Source organism: Drosophila biarmipes, chromosome 2L, assembly GCF_025231255.1.
Source record: "Drosophila biarmipes strain raj3 chromosome 2L, RU_DBia_V1.1, whole genome shotgun sequence".
NCBI classification, from domain to species: domain Eukaryota; kingdom Metazoa; phylum Arthropoda; class Insecta; order Diptera; family Drosophilidae; genus Drosophila; species Drosophila biarmipes.
This window is the reverse complement of record NC_066612.1, coordinates 11,372,668-11,390,639: the sequence shown is the minus strand read 5'-3', so window position 1 is coordinate 11,390,639 and position 17,972 is coordinate 11,372,668. Positions and strand designations below refer to the sequence as shown.

Sequence of the window (17,972 nt, the reverse complement as noted above, 5' to 3'; positions counted from 1 at the left end):
CAACCAATAAATTACTATTCTTTATTTTAGTTTGTAAGTATTCCACATAGGTATTAAGCTTATATTGGAAATTAAACTATAAAAAATAGGTACATATTATATTTACGTTTAAGGTTTTTCGTTTTTCGGTACAAATCTTCATTCGATTCTAGATTTTCTGTATTCGTTTCGATATTTATATGTAAAATAGAACGTACAGATTTAGTTGGCGTTTACTAATTTTAAGAGATTGCAAATGGGAGATATTTGTGTGGTTGATCAATTTCCATCAAAGCAAACGCGGTACAGCATTATAGGTTTTAATTTTGATATGAATTCGGCTTAAAAACAGTTGCTTAAGCAAATGATATATTGCATTCGATACAAAAATATGTCACGTGATATGCCTATAACTAAAGTCAACGCTCTATATAAGCAACATATTTCGATTTAGTTTTATAACAAACAGTATAACATATCCCTAATATTTTTAATCAGTTTTGTAAAGGGCACACACAGGCAAATAGCTTAGAAATGTACGCGATTCGAAGCAATATGGTTAATATTACGTGATATTTTTGTTTCGTATAAATATAAAACATTAATTATCTAAGCGCTATATTTATTGTTACTTAATAACTCGGATGCTACAATTTAGTTTTATATTACGGTTTCTGTAAAATGCTAAATTCCCTGAATATGAGTTTTCATCATTAGTATTATAATTATTATTCTTCCGCTCTTAATCTTCCATTTTTACATTTATTTAGAAGTAACTTAAATAAATCATTTGCAGGTTTAGGCAATTCACTAGTATTTTCATTTGCTAAAACTAACAAACATCAACACTTTTTGCTTGATTAAAACTAAATACACAGTTTCACACACGGGCAGTACTTTTGACAAAAAATCGAACGACTGTATAAATGAGTGATGTGTACTTTTGTGTTTCGATTTGTGTGTTCTTCCTTCATATAAAAAATGTTTAAAAAAGACTATGAAACCTACGATAACGCAATACGTACTAAATACGTAAACAAACTCTAGATTACTTAAGCGTTTGGGTTAGGCCTATGTTATTGTGGTTGCTGCGGCTGCAGCTGCTCGGGCCGGCGCACACTCATCCGGCTGGGGATCGAGTCGGTGTCCCCGTCATCGTCCACATACTCCTCCTTGGGACGGGTCCACTTGATCAGCGTCTCCGGCGATCGGTATAGGAAGAGCAATTTGGCAAACAGGTCTTCTTCCAGAGCGAATTCCAAAGCCTCCCGTACCTAGGAGCATCATAGAGGTATCAGTAAGATCCTACTCCATTAAAGCCGAGGCTCATTCATTTACCAAATAAATATCCAGACAAAGTTGCAGCACTCTGTCCACATAAGGCAGGTCCTCGAACATAATCTTCCGGTTCTGACCACCAATGAAGGACTTCATAAAGCGCGAGGCCAATAACACAAAGGTGGTGTACAAACCAATGATGCTGCAAGGGGGAGTATTATTATTATTTTGTATTCGTGGGTAATCTTCGGCACACTCACCCTCCCGCTGTGAGGAAACTGAAAGTCGTTGGGAACTTCTTGTCGTTGAAGGTATACATCACTATACCCGAAGTGCAGTTGGTGTAGGCAAACTTGGACAGCGTTTCATTGTAGAAGGAATCGTCGCAGAAGTCCCGTATCTCCCACCACAATCCGTTGGTCTCGTTGTCCCGATGCATTTTGATGACCAACGGTCGGTACTCGTGATGTTTTTCGCTCAGCACACTAACCACAGCCGCGTCGCCAGAGTTGAGAACCTTGATGAACTTGGGTATCATACCTGGTATCACGACCACTTCCTCCACTTCGGGAGTGGGAGTGGGGCTGGGAATAGTTCCATTGGTTGTAGTATTGCTGTGAATTGGCTCCGCCTCATGAGTTTCGCTAAGCATCCGTATGAGTGCTGCCCGTCCCTCGAACGACTCGTCCAGGGAAATGGCATGCTCATCACCCACATTTTCCTTTAATCCCTTGGCGGGGGCTTTTCGGGTGAGGGAATAGGAGAAGCGGGCCTTCAGTGTGTGATCTAAAGTAGTAAAAATATATGTATTTCAATTACGAAATCAAAGAGTATGTAAAGGTCTTACTGTTTCTCAAATCATTGAGCATCCGCTGCCTATCCGGCGGAGCTATATTCCAAAGGGAGGGGGAGTTCCCAGCCAGTTTAACTGCCGCTACATCCGTTGCATCATAGCCAGCAATAAAGGTTATAGCCTGTTTCTCTTTCAAATATGCGTTGGTCATTTGAGAGTACATTTCGGCATCGATATTGAAGATACTATCATAGTTATTCGTTGTATAGATGGGGTCATACGGTCCGATTCGTATCGACAGGGACACCTGGTAGGGCACATTTGAGGTGCCCACCGCATTGCCCAGGGCAAACAGGCACAGAGGTCCCCAGATGCAGATCACAATCAGCAGGACAACGGTGCCACCCATGATCAGCTTGGAAAGTGACGCCTTCTTCTGGGCTCTCATGGCCGGAAAGTCCGTCTCCGACTGCCTGGTACACCGGATCAGATAGATATTCGAGAAGATGTCTTCCATCTTCAGCCAGTCGAATATGGTCATAGTGCTGTCGATGCACACCCAATCCAAAATGGTACGCAACTCGTACAGGAATGGAATCTGCATGTACACCTTGAAGGCAATCATATTGACCATCGAGAAGCCCTTGGTGAAGAAGTTGCCCAGAATGCGCTTGGGGTAGCCCGATTTGATTTGATAAGAGCTTAGCAGCATGTAGAAGCACTTGATCACGTAGAATATAATGGGTGGGGCCAGGGAATTAAAAGTTCGCTCCGTAACAGCCGGCACCACGAAGAACATCCAGATGTGAATTCCAATCACCGAGAAGAAGTGGAAGATGATCTTGTTCACCAGGGCCTTGCGCAGGTACAGAGCTCGATCTATGACGATGAGCAGGAACTGAACCAGCAACATGATCAGGAATGGTATGGGCACCTTGTTCTCCGCCAGATAAGTCTGGACGCCCTCATCGCTTTCCGTTTGTTGGGTCTGCAAATAGATTATTTGGCATTTAGAAACGTTTAAGAGTTTTTATAATTTTAAATATACTCACTCCAAATGCAGTGAAACCGAAGAGCAGCACAAAGAAGTTCACAAAGTCGCAGAGGAACATCAGGGCATAAACATCTGTGGCTAGGCGGGATTTGTGGACCAGACTAAAGAAGAACTTGTACAGCGAAGAGGTGTACTTGGTGCGTCTAAGAAGGAAATATTATTTCTATAAACAATTTGTTTTAGTTTAGTTTTTTTTTAGACTTACTCTAACTGATTGATGCCAGTCTTGCTGAACTCTGGCGATCCTGGCAAAGAAGCCTGGCTCACTTGCAGACTCAGCTTCTGGGCAGCATCATCGTTCAGCTGGCGGGAGTCGGGTTGTGAAAGATTGTCGCTATCATCGCGATCATCACTGGATTAACAATATATATGAGTTATACAAATTATTTTTAAGAATTTGTGCAACCTACATGCTAGCGGTGGGTTTGGCGAACTGGTTATCCGTATCCTTGTAGCCTGATTTCCACAAACCCTGCGATTTCAGCAGATAGCGATGCAGGAACAGGACCAACAGTAGTATCAAGTCATATATCGCATAGTGGGCCTTGTTCTCCACGCCAAAGATCTTGGCAGGTGCCAGTGGTTGGTTGGGCAGTTGGTGGTAGTTAGACCAGATCAGTTTGAACTGGAAGATGCACTTGATCAGCACAATGGCCTGGGTGTAGGCTATTAGGGTGACCCAGAAGGTTTTCGTGGGACGTGGCAGAGACAGGGTGCCCCACAAAAAGACCATGATGGGCAGGGGCAGCGAGATGACACTGGCATTGACCACCTAAGAAAAGTAAGAAAATAAGTATCACTCCTTAGAGACTATAAAGCCAGCCACATACCTGATTGACGAACACCACAATGTAGCAAATGAGATCCGTATTGGCCAAGAGAGCGTACCACGAGGAGATCAGCACCTCCACAATGATATGGTGATCTCGCTGGGCAAAGTTCTCCTCCTCCAGGTTGAATTCACCCGCGCTGTAAAATCGCCAAAACATTATTAGATCATATAACATCTCAACACACAGATGCGTGGAATCTATCAACTTGACATGCCGGGTGCTGTTCTTTTTAGGAATGTGTGCGCTGCATGCTCCACAGTCTACATGCGAGTGCATCGTGTGGAGATCGGGTGGAACACAAAACTAGGTTTAAACTACGGTTAATCGAAGCCAGACAACGGTACATACTAGCAAAGAACGCATAGAGATAGGTTTAAATCATAGCAGCGAATACAACTTAGTGGAGAGACAGAGATACGGATACAAATACAGAAATAGATGCAGTTACAGTTACCAAAGGATACAGAGGGGGGAGACAGAGAGTCGTGATAGATGTTAAAGTAGAGTCATGGGCCTGGGCCATGTGATCATGATCATGGGGATGGGCATGAGCTTGAAAGATACATAGATAGATAGAGTTGGGAGGGTCGATTTAAGGATAGAAATCAAGAATTCCTGGGAACTACAATATGAGTTAAGTTTTTCTTGATAATCATTATGTTATGTTTGTCCCTGGTTTAGTTCCCCAAGGATCTGTTTCCATTAAATCGACCCACCTTCTTATAGAGAGTTATAGAGCGTTACGAACACAAACCGAAAGACACCAACACATTAATAGGCACATCAATAGGCTAGGGGATAGTGGGCTATACGCATAGTTAGTGGGCGGGACCAGTACCTGTCCACCTGTTCGTAGGACCAGTGCTTGCTCAAGGATCCTGAGCCACCGCCGCTGTGGTGATTATGGTAATAATGTGCACCGCGCTCCACCGAGGGCGCTTTAATGCGGATCTCAGGCAGGCCACAGTCCGACTTTCGACTGAGCATCGTGCTATATATACGATTTATATAGGCCACAGCGCATGGATGGGGTGTCGATAGGAATGGAATGGAGTGAAATGGAAAATTGGTGTCACAATGCAGTTTAGATGAGGTTCACATTTATATATATAGATAGAGAAAACTGCTCAAGTATTAGGAGATCTTGGTAGAGAGTCTTAGAGAGCAGACACATAGATACATGTCTCGTGTTAGTGGATTTTTACTGATCTCGTTTAGTCTTAGATTGGTAGTACGGTTCGATCTACTTACCCCTTGGCTGGCGGCGATGAATTGATTGATTGTTTTCTAACAAAACAAAAATTTATTCGGATGATCGAAATGCGCGCAGAAGAATGTAAAATGTAAGAAAAAGAAATTAGTAAGGATCTGTTTTGTTTCGTTCTGGATTGTTCGTTTTTTGACATACATATAGACAAATGGCATTAATTTAGCTCTAGTCAAATGGAATGTGGGTAATTTTCAAATATTTAGAATATAATGAAAATGAAAAAAAAATTGAGCGGAGCAGATAATTGAAAGTGGGGTTGATTTTAAAGATTTTACAATGGTGCATTTTAAAATATTCTAATAATGAATTGTATAAAGTATCCCCACGTACATAAACTTAAGAACTTAGTTTCCCTAAGTTTGTAGTTTGAAATAAAATTTTAATTTACGTAGAAAACTTGTTTTGTGCATGTGTGCTGACGAAAGGAAGTATGATCTTAAGTTTCTTCGAAATCCCCAGACATAAGAACTTATAATTTCGGGTGTTTTGGGTTACCTATGGCTGACTCCATCAACGGTATCTACAGGCAGTTCGATGATTTCGTCGGCAACGCGAGTATGCTGATGCTGTTGCTGTGGTGTACTGGTTGTAGTTGGTGGTTGCAGTGGTTCGGGTGGTGATAGCGGTGTGGTTGTCGTGTTCGTGTTCAGTGGTGTGGTGCTGGTGGGGTCTGAGTGCTCGGTGGCGTTCGGTGGCGAGATCACCACCCGCCGCGGGGTGGATGAGGAGGCGGGCGGGTCGCTTTCCTCGCTTCAACAGCATCAACAGCAACATCGATCGGGTTGGGTTCAACAACAACAACAACATGGTGGCACAAATGATGGAGGTGAGGTGGTGAGACATTGTTGCAGGTGTGTGTTGTTGGTTTCAAGAGTAATAGTATGTTGTGGAAGCAGGTACAGAGTTTCAAACACACGGAACACAAAAGTAAAACGGATATGCAAATAAAAAGAAGAAAAAAACATCAAATAAATAATGAATCAAAATCGAACACAACTCTTAACGAACGTAAAGTACAAATAAAATATCAAGGTTTCGTAACGCGACCAGAACACGCTACTCTAGGGACGCTCGGGGGCTTCCAGTTTCCAAAAATCAAAGTTCAAAACTTAATTTAAATTTAACGCAAGCGGCGCACACTGGACCTGGGTTCCAGAATCGCTTTCTAAATACCTCTCGAGATTGGACTTGAGGAAGTGGAACATGGCAGCGGCACTCGACAGCCCCAGGCGGTTCAGCGAGCTGGATTCCTGTGAAGAAAATATCCAAAATTAGAACTTAAGCCATGTACTACAGGAGAGATTCGCCAACCCACCTTGAGGGTCTTCTTCTCGCCGGCCAGGATGCGATTCACAAAGCGATAGTTGCGCGAGAAGCGGTTCAGTCTTATGGTCAGCGTGACCAAGAAGCCCTCGAGCAGTCTGATAATGGGGTTGGTATCAAAGTCCTCATCCGAATCCTTGGCCGTCACCTCGCCGCTGTCCACTTCCATCTTGGACTTGCTGTCGGAGGTCTCCTTGGAGGTGGCCTCACGAGCCGGGCCAGTAGAAGGTGGTGGTATCACCGGCAGATCACCCACATCCCTGGTGGGCGCTGGACTAGCCGCACTGGAGGCCGTGGCCGCATCGCGTTCCTTGGAGATGCCCTTGCTGGTGGAGGGGAAGTCCCCAGTGGGCGCATCCTTCGACTTCTGTGGGTGCACATAAATACAAAGAGTTAGATTGTTTCTGAATGGTTAGGGCTGACCAAAAAACATTTACACGATTTAACGAAAAACGAAGCTTATTCAATATGTATATTTCTGTACAGTAGTTTGAGGTGAGTGCGCCCAACTGCTGGTCGGCAGGTTGATATTGCGGGCGCAGTTCGAAAAACTTGAGCTCGTGAGCAAAATAAGTGAAATCAACGGGAGGTGCGCCAATTAAAGACAAGATATAGGTAGGTAACTCTGCTCTTCAGACTCACAACCTCGAGCAGCGTCTGGCTGCGACGACCGAAATCGAGCGGTTCGGACAGCGTCGAGGTGCGCATGCCCAGATCGCACTCGATGGTATCGTCGTCCTCATCGTCGTCGGTGGTTAGGCCCAGATCGTGGCCAACCTTCTCCTTCTCGTCGTCCAACTTCAGGGCTATGCGAGAACCCGGCTCTGAGGCATAGGATCGCTCACGCATATAGAAGTGGCGACGGTACTCGGCATCATTGAGATCCTTCCACACCTTCGATCACAAGTCGGGGCAATTTTAGATTTTTGGTTTTTGGAGAATTTACAAAAATTTAAATACGGTTCAAAACGGTTCATGCGGGCAGAGGATGGCATGCAGAATGCTCTAATCTCACTGAAAACCCTATCGAAAGTATCTGGAAACTCACATCGTAGAGGGTCTTGCGGCGCTGCATCTTCATCTCGCTCTCGGTGATGTTCTCCTCCTCCAGGAAATCAATCTCGTCGTGTATCAGGTCGAGTTCAAACTTATCGTCCATCTCCTCGAACATGTAGTAATCGCCAGCACGTGTAGCTATAGAACATCAAAGGCAAGATCATTAGATATAGCTCTCGACAATATATCACTTATAGTGTTTAACAACATTAAGATGGATATTAATAAGTAGTTGCTAGGTTAAGGCTTTTCTTTTGGCATTCAATTTACAGAGCAGCACACAGAATTTCATGCACTTAATCGGGAATATTTTATATACACGGTATATGGGGCAGCTTATAGCAGGAGTTCATATCAAACAAATAAGGCACAACAAACAAAAACTTTACCATGTGGATGTAATTTAATTTCCTTCCTTCTGCGTACTGTTGGTGCAGGAAGTGGATAACCATGTTCTAAAAAATAATCAAAATGTAAATAAAAATTAAAAAATAAAATTTCAAAAATAAAGAGAATTTAGAAGTTTGCCTTCAAAAGAAATAAATATAGAAATTACTCTAGCAACGGCTCGCCGAAGTTTAAAATGTTGTAAATTGTATATCCGAACCGATCCCAAGGCATTCAATATGCTTATATAAAAAAGGATCTATTAAGAGTTGGTAACATCAAATTAAATATTGTAAAATTAGATTCCATATCATTTTTAACAAATAAAAGAGATATTTTTGAAAAGTATTATAGAAAAGTTTAGAGAAAATTTAGAAAAGTTTAATATGTTCCTCATGCAGATCAAAGATCTTGATTTACAACATAAGCAAAACCCCTGAAGCTTTCAGAAATCGATTCTAGAAATCACATGTAGATCGATAAAAAGATTTATAATACACTTGTAGAAGCGCTCAGGATCTCTGAATACGCCTTTCTTCACCATCACAGAAGTAGTTGGGAGCAAAGTAAAACTAGATTAGTGATATTTACAGGTCAGACTCATAGAGGCAGTTGCTTGGGGTCTGCCACACACGACCCCAATCGGTTTTATTAGCTTGTAGAGCACGCACATTAAAGGTATTTTTTGTACAGAGTTTCGTTAAAAATTAGAAAAAACTAATATTATTATTATCATTTGAGAGAAAAGATTCATCCAATACATGGTCCATGCAGCAGTGCGGGCTCGTAGAAGGCGCACATCAGCGACTCCATATAGGAAGCCGTACCCACGGGTCCCCAGCTATGCGGTCTTTGGGCGGATCGCAGAGCGGTCTCGTCCCGGGCACCGGATAAATTGCTGGATAGGCGCTTGCGCTGTGATTGGGACTGTGAGGCCTCGTCCAATGAGTAGCTGGCATTTCCCATGCTTTGGTGACGGCGATGCAGTAACTTGTGGCGCATAGTCACCACCTCCTCCTTATCCGCGGACTGTTTGGGTTGTGGGAAAAATGAATGATAGCGGCAGGAAGGTATTTCTCAGGGATGCAAGCCAAACTTTTCTTTTTAAATTTACCTCTTGATAAATTATTTAAATAAAATATTGAAACATATAAGATATATACAAATTAAAAACCGGCTTGCATCCCTGAAATTCCCCACTTTACCATTTGCTTCTTCATGGGGGATCGTTTAATGGAGACGGTCTCGTTCCAAGAAACTGCGGCATTGGTTGACGACTGGCGGCGATGCTGCCGCCGGAGATTCGGAGTCAGATTGGATGACGGCACGGAACTGGCGCCACTGGAGGCCATGGCTGAGGCATAGGCAGCCAAGGGCGGAGCCAGGGATTGCATGCCCACTGGTGCACTGAACTCCGAGGGAGCCAGTCCTAGAGATATCCTCTTTGGTTCCAAAAATCCCTCGGTGAGCAGGGTGGACAAGGCATCCGTACTTGGAGTCGTTGGCTTCAAGGACTCCAGACTTTTTAAGTTACTTTCCTTAGCTTGAGAGGCCTTAGAGTGTTCCAAGAGATTTCGGTTCAGTGCCACCGTTGTCTCCTCCTCGCTGACCGACTGGACATCCACATAGTCCGTCATCTCCTCACAAGGCATCACATTGATCTCCGGCTCGATTATAACGGCGGCATCGGCACTGTCCACGCTTCCCACACTGCTGCCACTGCTACTGCTAGAGAGGATCGAAGCCCTTGCTGGCGAAGAAGTTGCTGAGCTGGCGGAGCTGTGCTCATCGGGGGTCAGATAACCAGATCCCTGGCAAGAGGTGAAGCTGCTGTTGTGCGCCAAAGGCGCTACCTCGGACATGGCCTGCTCCGTGGGCGTGCGTCGCCCTTCAGGAATCCAAGGATTAATGTATGACACACACGCGACAATTTCCAACGGTCAAAATTCAAAAAGAGGAAATTGCAAAATACGCGACGAGGAGAACGAACACCAAGAAAAAAATTGCAAACAGCGGAGCAAAAAAGGCTCCTTAATGTTATCCCTCAGTAACTTACCATCGAAGTGGGTCTGTTTGTCCAGGGGCCGGAGCATCTTCTGCTGTGTGGCTCGGATGCGTTCCATCTTGCGCTTGATCTTGTGCAGCACCTGCTTCTCATGGTCATGACGATGGGCAATCTGCTTATGCCGCAGGCTTTCAATGATGTCGGCTCCTCTGTGGCCCAAAGAATGTAATTAGTTTGAAAATTGATCTGACATATCTATTTAGTAAGCCCACCTGGAGGCCAGGATATTATTGGCCTTGGTATCCGTGATTATGTGACAGAAGTAGTGTGACTTGAAGATGCGCAGCTGGAAGATGATGAAGGCGAAGCAGATAGTGTCCCACAGCAGGACCACCTGGTGGGTGATCTTAGGACATTCACCAGGCTCCAGCACCGTAACTGTATCCTCGGGCAGCATTATTTGCTCCTTGGGCACACTACTTGTGCACGTGATGCCCAGCATGTGCACCAGCCAACAGCATCCGCTGGTCAGTTGCTTCATGTACAGACAACCAGCCATCTGGAAGGTGGTCTTGATGAGTATATTGGACACATTGAAGGCCAGCAGCCACTTCCAGCGCACGATGATGGTGTGTATGGGGCGGAGATAGAAGTCAGATCCCTGCCACAGGAAGATGAACGCTCCGATTAGATAGCCCAGAGCCAGAAGATCAGCAATATTGGTGCCGGCCAGGAAAACCACCGCCAGAGTGAACCAATAGAAACCGCATAGCACTCCGTTCTTTAAAATGTCCGAGTAGTTGCGTATATATGAGCAAAAGTCGTGGGTGGGATTGTCGAAGGGAACGCGACCCAGCTGGGCAATATCCGCGATCACACTGCGGTTGCTGCCACCTGGATAGTCGTCGTTACTCGCATAACGCTGTTCGATGCAGAAGATGCTCTTCTGGCGGTTCAGAATGACCAGAACGATGAAGTCGAAGATCAGCTTAGGCACGTGGTTAAAATGCAGGGATCCCGGCAGCATTGTCCAGCGTTGAATTCCCTCGCCAAACGGTCCCTCCCAGGGATAAACTGCAAGACACATAACAAGGTTATATATGTGAACCAACTCGTTGGTATTCAAATCTTACCCAGACAAGAGCTCGGCGGCAGTCCGACCAGCACGATGTACTGCGTCAATATGGAAATGGCAAAGAAGGCCTGGAACACACCCCAGATTTTGGCGCATTGCGATCTCCTTAAAAGGAGGAGCACAACCAGCCAAAGGGCATAGGCGACGGCCACAATATCCTGGCGATATGTGATGGTGGAGACCAGGGCGATCAGCGATATCTCAATGCCGAACTTGTAGAAGCCAAAGTTGAGCAGATACTTGACCAACCCCACCAGATCCTTCTCAGCATCGGCCCGAATTATATTGGGGAACAGCAGCTTGGTGGGCGGTGCATTTACAGCGCCGATCTTCACGCGCATTTGGAGCTGACGGAGAGTGATTACAGCGTGCATGGTGACAATCACCATGTAGATGATGTAGGTCCGCAGCAGGCTCATCAGACCGCCCTCTACCTTGTCGGCCTTGGTGAGGCCAATCCATTCGACGTTGTTGGCGGTACGGTTATCGGACTTAAAAGATTAATCAAGATTTAAGTAATATTCCTACAAAATGATATGAGAATTACTTACACAAACCACGGTGAGCTGCGAGTTATTCAAGTACTCGATCTGATAGATCATCTTGGACAGCACTATGATGGTGACAATGAACGAGATGAGGCGGCTGATGACCACCTGGACGGACTTGCGGGAGGTGGCGCCCAGCACACAGAAGCCCACGAAGACAATGTGCAGGACGCAGACTTCGCTGACGCTGCACACGAAGGCTGCGATGTAGACAGCCTTCATGATGTGCAGTTCCAGGAAGCGCCAGAAGACGTCCTTGAAGTTCTTGAATATGTACTCCGACTTGTTCTTGATCTTGCGGAACGAAATGCGCACCAAATCCCGCACAGATGTCTCGAAATCGGTGGTGGCACCGGGGGCAGCCTCCGCCGAAGGTCCCTGGGATCGACGCAGTGAACCGGCGCTACCACGACGCTTGGATGGCGCCGGCTCCAAGGCAGTTGTCTCCGTGGGTTTCTGTTGTGCCGAGCCACCAGCCACCGACTGCTGTTGCAACGAAGCGATGAAGCGATTATGGAAATAGTGCACTTGGATCACGGTCAGGATCACAATTATCGTGGGCGAGACTAAGTGTAGGAACAGATCCTTGGTCTGATAGCGCTTTAGGCCAATGTCCTTTTGCCTGAAAAATAAAGAATTTTATTATAAGTTCCTATTTTGGGATGATCCTAATAATATATCCACTTACAGTGTAGAGGACACATTCAGATAGTCTCTCCAGTATGTTTCGAACTTATCGAACTGATATGTATAGATCAATATGAGTATGGTCATGGCGTAGAAGATCAGGAACAGCCAGAAACCGTACATGATCTTAACCCAGGCCTTGGACGAAGATTGAAAGACCAGCAAGAAGAATAGGAACAGGGCCATGTAGCAGATGCGGAAGACGGTCATGTTCTCGCCGGTGATCGCGCACAGGAAGATGACCAGCACCAGCAGCCAGATCCAGAGGCGCACCAGCAGATTCTTGATCACATCGCCGGCCTTCTTTAGGAACTTTGAGGTCTTCTTGCCATCGTTGATGAGGTAGCTGGAACCAGCCGATCCCACGGTGATTTGCAGTGGCGCAATGATGTCAGCCAGTGTGCTATCCCTCCGGCGATCGCGCTTCTCCTTGAAGAACTGCCGAGATGTCACCCAGAACATCAGCACGAAGGCCGTCTTCACGATCAGCGGGACACACGGCCGCATCTGGTTCTCGATGGGTCTCTCGAAGCCGATTTGCTGCAGGTTAATGCCCGCCGTCTGCAAATACTTCAGTCAATTAAACTTAATTTGTAAACTTAGTGACACAATCTCTTACGGGAACGCTTGTGGGCAGTTCATCGTTGTTCAAATCCATGCCGTATATATACTGGGCAATCAGGAGCGCCTCAGCATATAAGACAATGAATGGACTGGATCGCATCATGGCCTTTCGCTGGTTTGGAATCATCCATAGCACGTTGGCCCAGAGCAGCAGGACAAAAGTCAGCCAACTGTGGTAGACGATGGACCAGGCCTAAAATATATATTTTATAAATAAATAGAAATAATTAGTATAATCTTAAATAAAAAATTGTTACTGCCCTTATGCACTTACCATCATCAGAATATTGGTGAATATATAGCTGTTCTGATAGATAAAACCGCCAACGCTGACGAAGCCATAAGATATCTGATCCAGTATTGACGTGGTGGTGTTCTCCTGCTCCGATCGCTGTTCCATGGAATCCAGCTGTATATCATTGCCGCGCTGAATGCCACTGGGCGCCACCGATGATCCGCCTTCCAGCGGTTGAGGTGTTCGGGACTTCCGCGTGCTTTGGCGCACCAACTATATAGAATGTTATGATATTAATTAGCTCAGAATTAAAGCCACCGACGCAGACATAGAGGAGAGAGTTCAGCTTACTAATTTAAATATATACATACAAAGAGTTCTAGAGTTCTAGGGCAACTACGGGTGTGGATGTCGATAGGCGGCTATCCGGGTGATAGATGCAAACAATTTCGGATCGCTTAAGCGGTGCTCTATGGCCCAGAACACATACATACAGACACACTTACGCGGTTAGTATCATGTTAGGTTATAATTATTTGTAAAGATTTTCTATGATTTAGGGATTATGCTAGGACGATTAGTACTATAGATCGCTAGAGATGTTAGACGAAAACAGTATCACAGAGACAAATGGCGAGGGTTAGGAAAGCTTAATCCAAATGATACATAGAAAGACTGATAGGTAGATATGCTAGATAGTCTGGATAGGCTATTCTAATGATTTTGGGTTAGGCTGGGCGAAGGATACACAGTATTGGCGCAAAGTGGAGTTAGTTTACGTACAGGCGTCGTCTCAGTCGGTTCATTCAACGTTGCACGCTGATCACGGCGCAAAGAAACCTAAAGCGGAAGTAATAAAAGAGAGAGCGTAAACAAAAATCAAAAGAAAAACTAAAATTTAAAAGAAAAGTGGCAGGAAAATCGCAAAATAAGTTGTCAGATTTCAGAAAAAGCGCAAAAAAGTCGGATCAATTTTGGGCAGATTTGCGGGTTAAACGTTAAAGCACAGACAAACATTTAGTAGGGGTTTAGTTGAGTTCACTAATTGTGTATAGTGTTTGCAATAAATTGTACCCTGATATTTAAACCCGCTACAAGTAACTATGATGCCTTTACTGTTTTTCCCTATTTTACTGGCTAATTCAAATCGTTTATTCATAAAATAATACATCGAAATCATAATTAATAAATTTTTAAAAACTATTATTTTTCAAATGTATTTACTATTTTTTTTACATATTTATTATTTTTTAAAATATATATTTCAATACCCAGGGACATAAAAAGAATAAAGCAAATGCTACTAATAAGTTTGGTTACTCATAAAATATCTTCAAATTTATAGATTCTTCAAAACTATTATTTTTTCGAAAGAAATAAAAAAGGCTTAAAAAGGAACAATGTATATATCCAAAGCTAAAAAAGAAGGTAGCAAATCAGAATGTAGAAGGCAAGATAAGTTTTCCATCAGCTTATGCTAATGGATAACATTTTTTCCCGGTCAGAAGCGTAAGCCAGCTTATTGGGAATTTCGTTTCTCCTAGTTCTAATAAACCCATTCAATTTCTTTGTGCGCCCGAAAAGCCAAAAAATTTTCAACATTCACACGCTGAACCCAGTTCGAAATAAAGCCCTAATCCCAATCCACTCGCTCGCTTACACTCAAGCGCTGATTGCGGATTGTGGACGAGCTGGCGGTGGTTGTGGTGGTGGTGATTGTGGCTCCACCTCCGCCAGGATTGGACCCATCCCGACGACCCCGCGATGTCTGGGAGGTGAGCAGCGATAGCTGGCGGTTGACCTTGTTGCCGGTGGTGGTGTTGTTGATGCTGCTATTGCAATCTAGCTGCTGGCCAAATGCGGTGGAGGGCTTGGATTCCAGCTAGGAGCGGTGGCCCAATTGTCCAGGGTTCCGGTGTTCGTGGGTTCAGGTGTTCAGGTGTTTGGTGTAGTGTGTTAGTGACGTTTTGTGTTAGGTGTTAGGAGTGTTTCATATGTTTTTGAAGGCGTGCAAGGATTGTCATGTTAGACAGTTGGAAATTGAAGTGGTTTATCCGGATGCAAATGGCAGCAGAAGAAGAGCAGAAATTGAGAGCAGATAAAACTATGTCCCCAGATTGGCTTGGTTTTTGATAAGACTGAAAGCCAGTGCTTAGGATATTTTAAAACTATATCTACTAGCTTTCAGTCTTGTCTAATTATGCCTCTAAACCATCGTATCTAAGAGCTACTCCCCCATAATTGAAACTTACCCGTGGCCTAATGAGATGCTTGGTGGTCAGGGCCAGGGCGAAGTAGGCAAAAAACAAGGCAAAAGGATTGAGATACGAGTCCAGCGACAGCGTAGTGTTGTACAGAACGTATCGCAAGTCCGGGTTGCAGTAGGATTCAATGAGCGGTTCCAGTCCAATCAGGCTGATGGGCAGAGATAGAACGAAAGTCAGATGATTCCCACCACAAGGGGCCACAGTCTCCACTTACCGGGCTGTCAGAGTGGTATGATTGAGGTGGCTCTGCATCCACGGCGTCTGGTAGGACACAATGGACAGGGAGTGCAGCACGAGGACGACCATCACGCAGCGCAGCAACAAGGCGAAGCCCCTGCGGAAAAAGGTGCGAGAATACAAAAGGAAAGTCAGAACTGTGTCCGGAATCGATGGCGCTGATGGGGCACGCACCGTTGCAGCGTCTGGCAGGTTGCCCAGTAGGTGCCGGCCAGCAGGAAAATGAGAAAGTAGAATCCACCCGGCACCGAGGGACGCAGCACGGCCGCAAAGAAGAGCGTGGCCAGGCAGAACAGAGGAGCTGTCGGTGGAAGCGATTCATTAATTTTGATTGAAAAACATCTCGCTAGGGGGTTCCGGAAATCTCCGGCTTGGTTGCTGCAAAAACTCATATAATAAGCAATCGTGCTTTAGAAACTAATATTTCAAAGTAATAGATAGAAACAGATGGAAACAGAGTAGTAACTATGTATCTTAATTAAAGGAACAATGGGCTAAACATGGCCGTATACATGGCTATGTACATTTATTATTATAAATTCTTTAATGTTCCCGGAATATCAAAAATCTCACAGAATTAAGTGAGTTTCGACTGTGTTTCTAAGTAAATTTGGTCATAATTAAGAAAAACATGGATTTGCAATAAATAGTCAAAATTGAAGAGGTCTCTAAGACAATAAGATTTTCTGTTAAAACTAGAATAGAGGATATTTCTGGAACTCCCCGCAGTACAAAGTTTCCTGATAACATATACCCAACAATGAATACATTATGAATACATATACTCACAGATTTTGATCAATCCCTCGAAGTGGATGTGCTGGCTGATCATGGACACGCGCTTCCTCAGCTGCTGTTGCTGCTGCTGCAGGGGCGTGGTGGCCGTGGGCTGTGGCACATCTCCGCCATTGGCATCTGTGGCAGGGGTCTGCTGAGAGGACTGGCCATTTTCCGCCTGGCCATCGGGCACTTCGCCGTTCTCCAATTGCTCGGTTCCGACGGGCTGGGAGGCCACTCGCTTCACTGTGAGATACGATCCCAGGGAGGTTGCGAAAACCAGCACCTCAGGCACTAGCCATTCAATTATGGCAAACGGCCTGAAAAAGCAGAAGTGTACAATTAATAAATGGCTAAGTGTTTATATAAGATAAAGAAAAATTACTTTAGATCAATAAAGCTCACGAAGCCAATGTGTCGCAGCAGGTGCTCGCTGAACGAGCAGTTGTAGATCGGCAGCGTGAGGCTGACCGCCAGAATCTGGAGCGTTATGTGACCCAAAAGGACCAGTGTGCTCAGCGTCAGCAGGATGATGAAAAAGGCGGTAACAGATCCCTTGAAGTTGCGACGCGTGGCCAGCGGCACGAAGGGCGAAATGAAGAACATCAGCAGGTACACAAAGGATATGCCCACCGGTCGCATCAGCGCAGCTAAAAATTCAAGTAAATTGGTATACAAAGTTAAATTTAAATAAAAGACTTATTCAATTATGTAAAACCCTCTAACACTTGGTGTTTATATTAAAAATATTGTTATTCCTGGACATAGGAAATTACTAAAGTTAATAAATAAATATTTAAAACCTTTGGTTTTTTTTATTTATCTAGAGTTCTAACTTAAGCAACAAAAATTCTGTGTAATTCATTTTTATATAAATCTATTGTCTAGAAATTCATATTTATATCCATTCCCAAATTTACTTACCGAGCACCAGGACCGCTGGCACCACGATGCGCTGGAGCACCATGCACGCATAGCTGAAGACCATTTTGATGGATGCTCCCGCCTCCTTTCTCCACCAGATGCGTCTCCGGACTCAGACTCCGACTCCGACTTAGTAGCATTCATAAAAGCCTCAGCTTCGAGTGCAATTTGTTGCCACAAGCGGCGCAGAGCAGCTGTAAGAAGAGAAAGGAACAAATTAGAATTGAATTTCACCCAAAGGAAGCCCGGGCAGCCTGTTGCTAACACTTTAAGGCTTAAAGTTTAATAGCCCTTAATTAAGCAAATCCCAAAACGGCCCTATTTATTTACGGATATAAACATTGACACACTTTTAATTAACACTGGCGAAAAAGGAAAACAAATAAAATCCAGTCCGTGCTAAGAAGTAGGCGTGGCAGTCGGTAGTCGCACGCTATGCTGAATTGGGTGGGGTTAGTTTCAATTTTCCTCTTCCGCTTTCCACATTTTCCAGTTGCAAAAGGGGCGAGGAGTGGCCAAGCAGCCCGCGCCTTAAGGAGCCAAATCGAGGAGACGCGGGT

At 44.7% G+C, this 17,972-nt stretch overlaps 1 protein-coding gene across 8 annotated transcripts in view; it reads right to left on the bottom strand.

Moving 5' to 3' along the window:
* Positions 1-7: 7 nt before the first annotated feature.
* The window catches only part of LOC108032529 (piezo-type mechanosensitive ion channel component), a 28,791-nt gene continuing 10,826 nt past the window's right edge, over positions 8-17,972 (bottom strand). For 2 of the 8 annotated variants that reach the window (XM_050885652.1, XM_050885653.1), the window contains exons 2-30: positions 17,413-17,606; positions 16,874-17,138; positions 16,501-16,808; positions 15,886-16,012; positions 15,689-15,808; positions 15,460-15,622; positions 14,868-15,089; positions 13,991-14,047; positions 13,247-13,480; positions 12,968-13,165; positions 12,350-12,909; positions 11,665-12,283; positions 11,112-11,604; positions 10,251-11,052; positions 10,030-10,187; positions 7,976-8,041; positions 7,579-7,724; positions 6,523-6,897; positions 6,381-6,457; positions 5,703-5,957; positions 5,189-5,224; positions 3,935-4,073; positions 3,515-3,876; positions 3,310-3,456; positions 3,103-3,247; positions 2,105-3,038; positions 1,518-2,043; positions 1,318-1,459; positions 8-1,253 (exon numbers count right to left, since the gene is read on the bottom strand). In XM_050885652.1, coding sequence (XP_050741609.1) covers positions 1,056-1,253; positions 1,318-1,459; positions 1,518-2,043; positions 2,105-3,038; positions 3,103-3,247; positions 3,310-3,456; positions 3,515-3,876; positions 3,935-4,073; positions 5,189-5,224; positions 5,703-5,957; positions 6,381-6,457; positions 6,523-6,897; positions 7,579-7,724; positions 7,976-8,041; positions 10,030-10,187; positions 10,251-11,052; positions 11,112-11,604; positions 11,665-12,283; positions 12,350-12,909; positions 12,968-13,165; positions 13,247-13,480; positions 13,991-14,047; positions 14,868-15,089; positions 15,460-15,622; positions 15,689-15,808; positions 15,886-16,012; positions 16,501-16,808; positions 16,874-17,138; positions 17,413-17,476 — 7,938 coding nt within the window. In that variant the 5' untranslated portion in view covers positions 17,477-17,606 and the 3' untranslated portion in view covers positions 8-1,055. Of the gene's footprint in view, positions 1,254-1,317; positions 1,460-1,517; positions 2,044-2,104; positions 3,039-3,102; positions 3,248-3,309; positions 3,457-3,514; positions 3,877-3,934; positions 4,074-4,775; positions 4,929-5,188; positions 5,225-5,702; positions 5,958-6,380; positions 6,458-6,522; positions 6,898-6,973; positions 7,425-7,578; positions 7,725-7,975; positions 8,042-8,734; positions 9,003-9,178; positions 9,862-10,029; positions 10,188-10,250; positions 11,053-11,111; positions 11,605-11,664; positions 12,284-12,349; positions 12,910-12,967; positions 13,166-13,246; positions 13,481-13,990; positions 14,048-14,867; positions 15,090-15,459; positions 15,623-15,688; positions 15,809-15,885; positions 16,013-16,500; positions 16,809-16,873; positions 17,139-17,412; positions 17,607-17,972 lie in introns of those variants that run through there. The other 6 variants (XM_017106388.2, XM_050885655.1, XM_050885654.1 and 3 more) reach the window with 6 other exon arrangements.